We start from the raw sequence: 11,553 nt of genomic DNA, 5'->3' as shown, positions 1-11,553 counted from the left end.
GTGACGACACGTGGGCGTTGTGACGTCACAGCTCAAGAAATGTCAGGTTGTCGTGCAATAGCCCAGTGGAACACCCAGCGCAAAGGAAAAAAATACAGTCGCTCCAGCGAGGAACCAAATTTAAGCGTGACCTCCTCAGCTCTGCGCGTACCAAGGACGTACTGTACTTACGCCAATGTTAATGCATATTACACTAAGGTAACATGAACAATCCATCAGGAAACAAGAGGGTCTTTACAGTTCTGTAAAAAAACATGCCCAATATATAGTGATCAGAAAAAGTGTCCTGCATTTATATTTACATGTGTTTGTTTAAAGGTAGGTGGCACGGTGGTGCACTGCTGGGACCCCAAGTTGAATTCCAGACCTTGGGTTCTATCTGCTGTTGTTGGTTCTATAGGATCTTCATGTCCTTCACTGGGAACAGTATGCTTTCTGATCCCAGCAAGTGTAGTGGACTACAATTACTGCAAATGTGAACTTACTCATGGGTGATGGCCACAGCCCTACCACAATTCACTCATGGCCCCCTCTCCTAGCCAGTGCTGGACTCCACTATGTCAACAGACTGGGTCCCCATCGTGGCTGGATTCTACACTGTCTAGATTCAAAGGGCTTGTGCATCATTGTGCCCCGTTGTACAGAATACAGTACAACCCTAATAATTAGTGCATCACCCATATGTGGATTTTGACCCTCCCCGACCGTGCAAAGCACTGATGAATGTATTCCATGCTGTACACGAGACAGTCAAAAATATTAAGTTAAAAACAAGAATGTATATTAAATTATCATTTACATATAATGTCATGTGACAGAACTCTCTCTCAGCAGGTGGTTCCTAAAGTCTAGGCACATGGAAATCACAACGAACAGCCAAGCTACTGTGCAAGAGGCTTCATTCAGCAAAATACTAGGATTATACTGAACAAAAACTAAACCAACTACCACTGAGTCCCTTTTTATAAAAAACTAAATCTAAAATAACCACATGTAAAAATGTCTCTCATCCCTTCATTAATTAATTAATCAACTCATGTACCTCAGGGGAACCTATAGACCAACAACAGTCTGTACTGTCTGTAGCAATTAAAAGTGCCTGAATGGATTCAGACGAACAGGGAGGTGGAATCTAAATGGAATTTGCATTTTAATTAGGATGCCCAGTGTTTGTTTACAGCACAACATCATAACTACTGTATATCAAGAACTATTTCATCCTTACCTCAGTGTGTAGTATTGTATTTATTTACATGTGGTTGTGTGCACTCTCTTTCAGTGCAATCACTCTTCATAATCACATTTACCATGAAGGTGCAATACAGTAGCTCCTAATAGCAGATGGTGTTTTTCTCCAATGAGGGATAGATTTATAAACTGAATCGTAAAAGTTAATGTAAATAGAAATCTGACAAAATGATAAGACTTTTTGCCAGCACCCTTTCTAATTGAACACTTTCTAATAATCCCCAACTTTGAAAGAAAATAATGAATCATGTCAGTTTTCTGTATTTAATAGCCATATGTTGTTTTTATGGTATAGTGTCAATTATACTTTGGATATTACAGTGTAAAACAATCTTGTATTTGGTACAATGCAGTTATATAAAGTGTTTTTATTATAACAATTTTTTATTAAATAGATATCTTGTTTTAAAAGGTAGAAGTTTTTAAAATAAGCGGGCTTAAACTGAAAGATAAATAAGAGCTGTTACAGTCAAGTTCCACTAGAGGGCAGTGTGTGTTTCAAGTACCGGTGCTCAAACCAGTACTTGAAATTTCAAGCTCAAGGTTACATTTTAACATTTTTTAAACAATGATCTAGTTTTTTCCAATAGAAAAATCTATTTGTATTAAAAAATAAAAGGCTAACTTTGCTGGCTGAGTATACCAAATAGCCCCCACAGATTTTGTCACTGACAAATATACATGGTTTTTAGCAATAACCTGTATTTATCCATCAATTTTCTACCTGCTTTATCCAATACAGGGTCACAGGGGAGCTGGAGCTAATCCCAGGAAGCAACAAGCGCAAAACAGGTACACTCTGGACAGGACACCGGTCCATCACAGGGCATATACAGGCATGGATACTCACACCAAGGGCTGTTCTTACAGAAGTCAATGAATCTACTAGCAAGTCTGTGTACAGAGGAAACCCAGATGAATGCAGGGGTAACATACCATCTCCATGCAGATATCAGCCAGGGAATTGAACTCGTGGCCCCAGCACAGTAAGGCATCACTGGGTCAATGTGCTGCCCAACCTGTGTTCAATTTTCTCTTAAGAAACACATAAAGTCTATTAATAAAACAGTCTAGGGAGTTTGGCTTACCCAAGTTATAAAGAACATAAACGCTTAAATTGCAAAAAAAAGAGTCTGAAAAAATCAGCACAGCTTTCTGGTTTACTGCATCTGTCTACTAAATCACCTAGCATCGGTACAATGTCTCAAAGACACACTCTCATTTCATCATCCAGTTTAGTTCGGTGTTTTTTCTACATCGATGCCAGAATCAAAGAACCAGATTCAGACAAATGCAATGCTTTTGAAAAAGTCTTCAGGCCATTCCTGTGGTGTCTGATTTTGGGCAATTACAAAATGATGAATACACAGATCCTTTACTCTTTTAGGTATATTAGTTTAAGGAAAAGCAGGTTCAAGTCTCACAATAGCTCAGTAATTTTAAATTCAGGGTCTGCATTCAGGTGTAGCTGAGAAGAAGTTACATTTCCAGAAGATGCCCTTGATCCCAACTACAAGGTGATCTTTATAAAGAGCAATGAGGTTTCTGTTTGCATGGAAACTAGCAATGCTACTGGTGCCCCAGGAAATAAGACTGGTGAAACAGTGGCAGACGTTCTTCATTGTCACAGAATTAGGGATTGTACAGTGTTAAATGTTGTTTGCGTGGAGTTTGTATGTTTGTCCTGTGTTCCAATGGATTTCCTCTGGGTGTTCTGGTTTCCTCGCACAGTCCAGAGACGTGCTGGTGGGTTAATTGGCGTCTGGGAAAATCAGCCCTGGTGTGAGAGTGTGTGTGTCTGTGATGCACTGGCGTCCAGTTCAGGGTGTATCCCGCCGTGCGCCCATTGCTTGCCAATACTCTGGTGAATACTCCGGTTTCCCCACAACACTAATTTTAAGAAGCTGTTGGACAATGGCTAGATTTTTTTAATTTGAAATGCATAATGTTCCACCAGAAAACTTCATAATCTATTTTAAAATTATGCAAAACTTTAGGAGTCTTGACCTTCATGAGCAAACATTCCTGGCTGTACTACCCAAGGCAGGAACAGGAACCTTTGAACTCTAATACCTACAGTGAACATTTACCAGCAATTCCTTTTCCAAATAAAGCAATTTATTTCATTTATGACCATGTTTATCTGTCAGAATACAGTGAAAAAGGTCTAATTGTGATCGTCGCGGTTCCGCGCGGGCTCATGCTCTCCGCCACCTGTTCTGTTCCGCAGCACCTGGGGCGTGAACCCGGGTCTCCAGCATAATGCAACAGGGAACCAGCCGCATGAGCTAAAGAAGACCTCCCTCAGCCCAGGCAGCTGAGGTCCCTGCTATGCGCAGTGAGGGCGCCGACGTCACCGTATCCGAACTAGCTCCGCTACACCATGAATGAACTGATTATGGTTAGTTCAACTATGTTGAATATACACTTCTTTGCATATTCTGTGACATACTGTACCTCTGCTATAGAAAGTCATAGACTCGGGAATAATGATAGAAGAAGAATAATCTATGGGAATTATGGTCCAAAGTGGATATGTACTGTAACATGATTTGGTAGCCATATAACCTATACTTTTGATCAAATAAAACATTACTTTATAGCCCTAGGGGCTGTAGCCTCTGACCTTTTATAAAACATCTTATTGTATCTCTTTTCAGTATGTCAATATGCTTGATGTTATAATTGGGGGTGCACGATGTATTGGAGGCTTATATACTATTCTCCGATAAATAGGAAAATTTAATTTTTAATGCCGTTCCGATATTGGAATTACAGACGATAATTATAACCGATAATGCGGCGCCCTATTTTTGTTTGCACAACTAGTTTTTTTTTATGTGTCCGCACTGCCGCTCTAGAGTGGGCACAGTACAGTTGCCGCAGAGTGAAAATGTCGGCGGTGTGGAACTTTTTCACCATTTCAGCAGAGGACAACAGAATTGCAATTTGCAACAAATGTTCAGCCGAAGTACAGTGAGGAGGAAACAAAAGAGTTTCAGTACCACTAATCTAATTAGTCATTTGAAAACTCATCATTCCAATTATTTATTTAAAGAACATGAGGCAGCTAGCATTAGCAAGAACACAAAAACATTAACAAGTGCAGCGATGCCTATCCAACAGGCATTTGAAAAATTGCAGAACATTTGCCAAGGACAGTCCGAAGGCTAAAAGCAATCACAGACAAAATCATGGGGTTTATGGCACTTGATGACCAACCCTTTTCAATTGTGGAGAATCGAGGATTCCGTCAACTAATCGGACGTTAGTCCGATGGCTATGCTAAACTTTACTGAGTTTTAGCTTTCTTACCGTCCTTACACACCAAATGTGGATTATAGTGTGAACTTGTTTTAAAATGCAAAAAAGTAAAATTATCGGTTATCTGTATAGGCCTCAACAAGTTGTTAATTATTGGTTATCGTTTTCGGCCCAGAAATTCCATATCGATGCATCCCTAGTTATAATGGATATATGAAATCATTTAATGGAGTTTTTAAAATTTTACTATGTTACAATATAGAGTACAATGTATTTCTTCGGGATTGTTTTCCCACTGATCAACAGAAAACACTCTATAATGCCAAATTATACTAATAATTAATAATAATTCCTTGCACTTATATACTGTATTTTCTGGACACTCCACACAAAGCACTTTACAGGTAATGGGGACTCCCCTCCACCACCACCAGTGTGCAGCACCCACTTTGAAAACAAAAATCTACAAATCCCCATACATGAATTATAAATATAGAACAGAAAATTAGTGATTGTATAAGTGTATCACTTTTACTATATCACACCTAAATGGGCTCTGGTGCAAATAAATGCCTTTAGAAGTCACATAATTTGTTGAATGAGTCCGTCTGTGTGCAATTAAAGTGTTTCACAAGAGTTCATGATAAATATACCTACCTCTGGGAGGTCCCACAGTTGACAGCTTCCAACAAAAACTACATCATGAAGAATCATCACAAAGAAACTTTCAAAGTAAATCTAGGATAGGATTATTGAAAAGCACCAGTTAGGGAAAGGATATAAGAAAATTTCAAGGCATTACATGTCTCCCAAAGCACAGTGAAGTCCATCATAAAGAAATGTAGCAAATATGGCACAACTGGGAAACTGTGAAGAAAAGGGTGTCCTCAATAACTGAGTATCCAGGCAAGAAGAAGACGACTAGTCAGGTAGGTTGCCAAGAAGCGTATAACAACTCTAAAGGAATTACAGTCTTCATGGCTGAGATGGGAGAAACTGTGCATATGAGGATTGCCTGGGTGCTTCTCAAACTTGGGCTTTATGAGAGAGTGACAAGAAGTTCACATCAAATCACAACTATACTTTTCCAGAATGCAGGTGGGAGACTCTGAGACCAAATTGAAGAAGATTCTATGGTCTAATGAGACCAAAATTGATCATTTTGGCCTCAACGGTAAGCATTATGTTTGGTGAAAGCTTAACAGTGACCATCATCCTGAGAACACCATCCTTAAGGTGAAGCATGCTATAGGGAAGCTTTTCTGCATCAGGGCCAGGAATACTTGTGAAGATAGAAGGAAAAATGGATGCAGCAAAGGACAGAGTCTGCAAGAGACATGGGACTCATTTACCAGCAGGACAGTGACACAAAACATAAAGCCAAAGCCACACTGGAGTGGTTTAAAAAGAAAAGGTCAGTGTTCTGGATTAACCAAGTGAAAGCCCTGGTCTCAATCTAATCAAGAAGCTGTGGCAGCAGTTGAAAATTGCTGTTCACCAACTTTTCCCATCCAACCTGAGGGAGTTTGAGCTCTTTTGCAAAGAAGAATGGACAAAAATTGCAGTGTCCAAATGTACAAAGCTGGTAGAAACCTCTCCAAGAAGAATCATGGCTGTGAGTTCTGCCAAATGTGCTTCTACCAAATATTGACTCCAAGGGGGTGAATACTTATGCAATCAGTTATTTTCTGTTTTATATTTATAATTAATTTTGGACGATCTGTAGAATTTTTACACTTTATAGAGTATGTTTTCTGTCAATGTAAAAAACTCCCAGTTAAATACATTATGATTTCATAACACAATAAAATGTAAAAAGGTCTCAGGGGTGGTGAATGCTTTTGATAGCCATTGTATTTACTCTGTCAAATATGTTCTTATACAGTATGTGAACCACCAATAAAAATCAAATGTAAAAGTTACAACTGTTTAGAAGGTGTCATGGTTAGTATGAAACACATACAGTATATAGTGTACTCAGAATTAATACCCTTGATTAAAAAGGAACAAAATGTAAAAAAAAATGACTTACTTAAAATTCAAATACCATTGCAAAGAGCAAGGTCGCATTTTTCATCACTGAATTCCAGAAAACAATGTTTTTACTGAAACAATTAGAAACTGTTTTTTACACCCTTGAGTTCCCCTTATAATATACAGCCAGAACAAATCTAAAATAACATTCTGCTCTTTACAAGTGTAATCCAATCCTCAGCAAATATACTGTATTGAAGCCTCTGAAGGTTTCTTGTGTCTTCCCCCTCCTCCCTGTCACTGCCTCACAAGTGCAGCAGACTCCTCAAGACCACAGCTTCTGTATTTCGGGGTTCCGCATGGGACCCTTCCTCATTCCTGCAGTTGTAGCTGATGGACCAGCTCAGGGTGTCCACGTTCAGTTCATCAAGCCTGATTCTGATATTAGCTGTGCGTCTCTTTGTTCTCATGACTCTCTGCCCTCTGTCTCAGTCACCCATTCCAGTCAGCACTGCCAGTTCCTGTTCTTCTTCCAGGTCAGTGCAGTTAAACCCAGGCTGCTCTTTCTAGAGTACTGCTGCATCTTCTATAGACCACAGGAGTCCAGTCTTGATCAATTTAGAGTTGGTACTGTATGTGAACTGATTTCTGTCTCCGGCGTCACCAGCAGTTTGCATTAGCTCCACTCTACAGCATACAGTGTGCAATCAGTATTCACATTTCTGGACCGACTTTTCTAACTTTTATTTTCATGTCTGTGTTTATTATAGTATTTATTTGTATGTGTTAAATTGTATGTTTTTGGGAAGCCTTACTCCACCCTCCCCCATTTTATTTTAATTTCTGGTTCTAGTAAAGAGAGGACTTTCTGAGAAATGACAAAAGGAAAGTGAAAGTCTTTATCACCTGCAGGAATAAAAAAAACACAAGAATAAAAAAAAACAGAGGAAGATTTATATCCAGAAACCCTTATATCTCTCCAGGTGGTTTATTATTATTATTATTATTATTATTATTATATATTGATTTACAGCAGGAGAGAATAGAAATAAAGCCCACAATACAACAATACATACATGCATATGAAAAAAAAAAATGTTAGGCAAGGTTATAGCCACAAATATAAACCAGAACTTAAACCTGTTTGTTTTTAGATGGGGAAATATGAGGAGTAATTGGAGTTCATTAAAGAAAGAGTGTGAAGGGTCCTCTAAGATTTGTTTTATTTAAGACTTGTCACTGATAGATGTTTGATAAGGTCAACAGATCATCACCGGTGACTTTCTGACAAAGTTTGTTCTTAGTCCTCTGATTCCCAAACCAGCAGACCAATAAAGTAGACCAATAAAACATGATCAACAATGAATTATCAACCTTTAAAATGTTTATGCTTCCTTAAAATAGATGCTGTTGCCCTTTTCTGAAAAACAGAATTGATGTGTGACTCAAAATTCCTTGCAGTCTAGAACAGTCTGTAAATGTATGTATTTATCTACCATCTCCACTGATTCACCCCTGATTCGCTGTAAATAACAACAAATCCTTGCAATGCATAAGGAGCTCATTAGATATATGCAATGCCTGAGTTTAATATTGTCTATGAATGGACTGTTTGTAAAGTTTGTCTATACAGTATGTAGCAGCACAGCTGGTAAAGTTTAATTCTCATTTGTGAGTGCTAAATTTGTTTCAGTTATAAATAAGATGTTGTGTCATTTTATTTTGTCTGTAATACTACTGTAAGTCATGCTATCAGCTTAAATAAACGCAGGGCAACAAAAGCACTAAAAGTAACCGTCTCCTCTCAATAGTGTTTTTTTTGTCTTTACAGACTTACTGCTTGTATTGCTGGGACCTTTAACACGCAGTCTGTGTACAATAATACTAAACGGCCACCCAACCGCAGGCGCTATCTCAAATTACTTTCTGGGTAATGAGGGGTTTTCTGGGAAATTCTACATGAAAATGAAACTGTTGAAAATGAAAATGAAACAGCATTGTATTTATATCAGCCACAGTAAGTAACATCACAGGCATATTTTTTAAAGAGTGGCTGGATTTTTCCAAAATCAAAACAAAAACCAAATTTTCAACAGTGCTCATCCAGGAAAAGGTAATTATTATTATTATTATTATTATTATTGTGGTGGTGGTGGTGGTGTGAGGCTTTACGTTTCAGTCCAAAGTGTCCTACAGTAATATAGATCAACAATCTAGATACTGGTAAGATAGTTTACAAACCATACAGGAGGATTAGCAAATAGTTTAGAAGCTGCAAATTAATTGAAAAATATTGTTTTGAGACTGAACTCAGGGCTGTTAGTATGGAGTATTGAAACTTACCTACAATTCTTATTAAAGACAAAAAACACACACTGGACTTGTTGCTATGATTCTTAGCATTATCAACAAGTTTATGATAAGGAACCAGTATATTATACAAAATGAAAAAGAGGATCAACTTCAGTCTCTCTATTTTATATTGTTCAGTAGTGCATTGTTATTACTTATAAAAAACATGTGGTTGTTTTCCTGTGGTTTTATGGGGCACCACAAACCAATCATAGCATAGCATAGGATATCATATCATATAAACAGAAATTATGTTAAATGCACCAGGGAGAGCCTTAGACTCAATGTGCTTCAGTATAAGTAAGGTAAAGAGGGTGAGGATGTGAAAAACCTGGAACATGATCAGCACATTTTTTGTTTCAGAGCTGTAACCTTACTTCAGTGTGCCACGTCCCAGTGCAAAAGTGACTAGAGGACTTCACCAAACTGCACCTGAAAGTCTTTAAAGCTCCCAGGGATCACCATGACATCACGCAATTCTGACCCTATTGTAAAGATGATCAATACTTTTGATAGGGAGGGGGATGCATCAGCTAAAGGGACATATGCTGAAGCAGGGACATATGCTAGTGGCAGCAGAGGCATTCCTACGGCAGGAGCTTTTGCGGAAGCTGGGGTTGGTCATGCTAAAGCAGAATTCAGTGTTTTTGAAGCTGAGGCCAAGGGCCCCAACACCTCAGCAGGAGTACAGGCCAGTCCTCTGAAAGCCTCAGCAGTGGCCAGAGCTGAAGTGGGAAGCGTATCAGCGTCTGCAGGTCCTCTGGAAGTGAAGGCCGGCCTGGGAGTTGACACAGGAGCATCAGTGGGAGTAGACGGAGTGGAGGTGAAAGTTCTGGGCACTGGCTTTAAAATAGGTCCAAACCCCAGTTTATCGGTGTTGGGAAGTGAGGTTTCATGCACAGTCATGTGAACTTCTTGTGCTCAATATGATGCTCACTATCTCTAAAAAGATCCTCTTGTCTCTTGCCTCATGAAAGAAATCTATGTCTCTAATGTTTGATTATTAGTGATGTTGAATCTAAATTGATGCCTCAAAAAGAAGTGCGTGGACCTTAAAATGGCTAGAATAAGACACTGTTATGTGAAATATATAAATGAATATTAAAGCCATATTATTGAACCATGTTAGTCCTTAAGATCTCTAGACATCTCCCTATTTTTGGATACATTTTACAATGTACATGTTCTTTATCTTCAGCCCACACATTACTGAAACAGAATCAGTAGCAGGACTTGCTGCTTGGTACAGTATGTTGCTTGCAAACAGTAAGCTAGAGTTAACGTAGGGTTCACCTTCAAACTCTTTGTCTGTTGCAGCCCTGAAAAACGTCTCTATTTCAGTCAGTTTGGCTACAACCACAGAATTATGATTCTTATGTTCAGAGCAGCATTTTTTACAGCAGTATTTTTGGTGTTATAGTCATGTCTTCTACATTTCATGTTGTAAGCAAGGTTTACTATTAGTATATTATGCATCAAACCAAATCTGCATTGTTTCAGGATGATATAATGTTGATACAATGTAACGGAAAATTAATTTAGAACAAATGTATTAATTTGTACTTTCAATGCTTTCAATGCTTGTTGCATTTGTAAATTAAAAATCTTAAAAAAATACTGAATCTAGCATTATTATACTTTTAGTGAACTAATATCTTCAAAATACATTTTTTAAAATAAGTTTTTCATAATTTTTCATACTCCCAGGCACCAGTATATCAATGATCTGTCATTGGCTTGGGTGACAGAAAATACTCTAATAAGCTGTGGCCTTTTAAGACTTTCAGGACTTCTCTGTAGACATTTTCAACCATTCCTCCTACAGAACATTTGCATCTCCTTCATATCACACACGGCACTCGTAGGTCTTTCTTAGTTTAGACCACAACGCTCTATTAGATTGAGGTCTGGATTCTAATGGCCAGTTGAAGAGTTGGTTATATACCATGTTGTCCCTTTGGAAGTAGATCAGGAGGAGTGTTTAGGGTTGTTATCCTGCTGGAAAGACCATTTGTGACCAGACTTGAGCTTACTCCTGGAAACAATCCACCTCTCAGCTCTTACTAGGACACCTGGACCGTGTGATGTAAAAAAGCCCTAAAGCAGATCCAGTCCATTTTTAATCTTCATGGAAGGGATGACTTTTTCAACAAGCTTCATATTCAAAAATCTCATTTGTGTTTCATCTAACCACAGCATTGGGTCCTATTAAATAAAGGATATATACAGTTCTGGATGTTTTTATTGGAAAAGATACTGCTGTTGTGTAAACAGTCCTAAAAAAAGCAACCAGATACATTCTGGAGATTAATTGAGTGCTCTTCCTTGACAAGCTGGTGAAATGATTTTTTAGTCACGAGCAGAGATTATGTGGTGAACTGCTACATGTAATCAAATTTTCAAAGGCACCGAGTCAACCCTGTGGAGATCTTCAGAATGAGCAGTGAAACATGAACCAGAGGGCACAACTGGTAACTATATGGAAGTTCATTTAAAAGTCAGAACATGAAGCACTTTACTTAAACCTTTGTGGGAATATGGAACAAGCTGTTCAGACGTGTTGTTAAAGCTGATTTGTGAAACTGTATACCAAATGAAGTAAATAGACTGTATTTGAACTATTTCTTCAAGTGCTCTTGTGCACAAAAATATTTGCAGAAGGAAAAACAAATTCAACAATAATAAATTGCAGTTCATACAGGGAAGTCCCTACTA

General features: G+C 38.3%; 1 protein-coding gene across 1 annotated transcript; it reads left to right on the top strand.

Annotated features, from left to right (window-relative positions):
- The first annotated feature begins 9,211 nt into the window (after nucleotides 1–9,211).
- Nucleotides 9,212–10,444, top strand: LOC148841338 (uncharacterized). The gene has a single exon (XM_088910419.1). It carries the CDS (start codon nucleotides 9,302–9,304, stop codon nucleotides 9,746–9,748), a length of 447 nt encoding a protein of 148 aa, XP_088766545.1. The 5' UTR covers nucleotides 9,212–9,301; the 3' UTR covers nucleotides 9,749–10,444.
- The last annotated feature ends 1,109 nt before the right edge of the window (nucleotides 10,445–11,553 follow it).

This window comes from Atractosteus spatula, chromosome 1 (assembly GCF_055471065.1).
Source record: "Atractosteus spatula isolate fAtrSpa1 chromosome 1, fAtrSpa1.hap1, whole genome shotgun sequence".
Taxonomy (NCBI): Eukaryota; Metazoa; Chordata; class Actinopteri; order Semionotiformes; family Lepisosteidae; genus Atractosteus; species Atractosteus spatula.
This window is presented reverse-complemented; position numbering and strand designations above follow the sequence as displayed.

Coding starts and splice junctions, on each gene's coding strand:
- LOC148841338 (XM_088910419.1), top strand. CDS start 9,302: ATGACATCACGCAATTCTGACCCTATTGTAAAGATGATCAATACTTTT.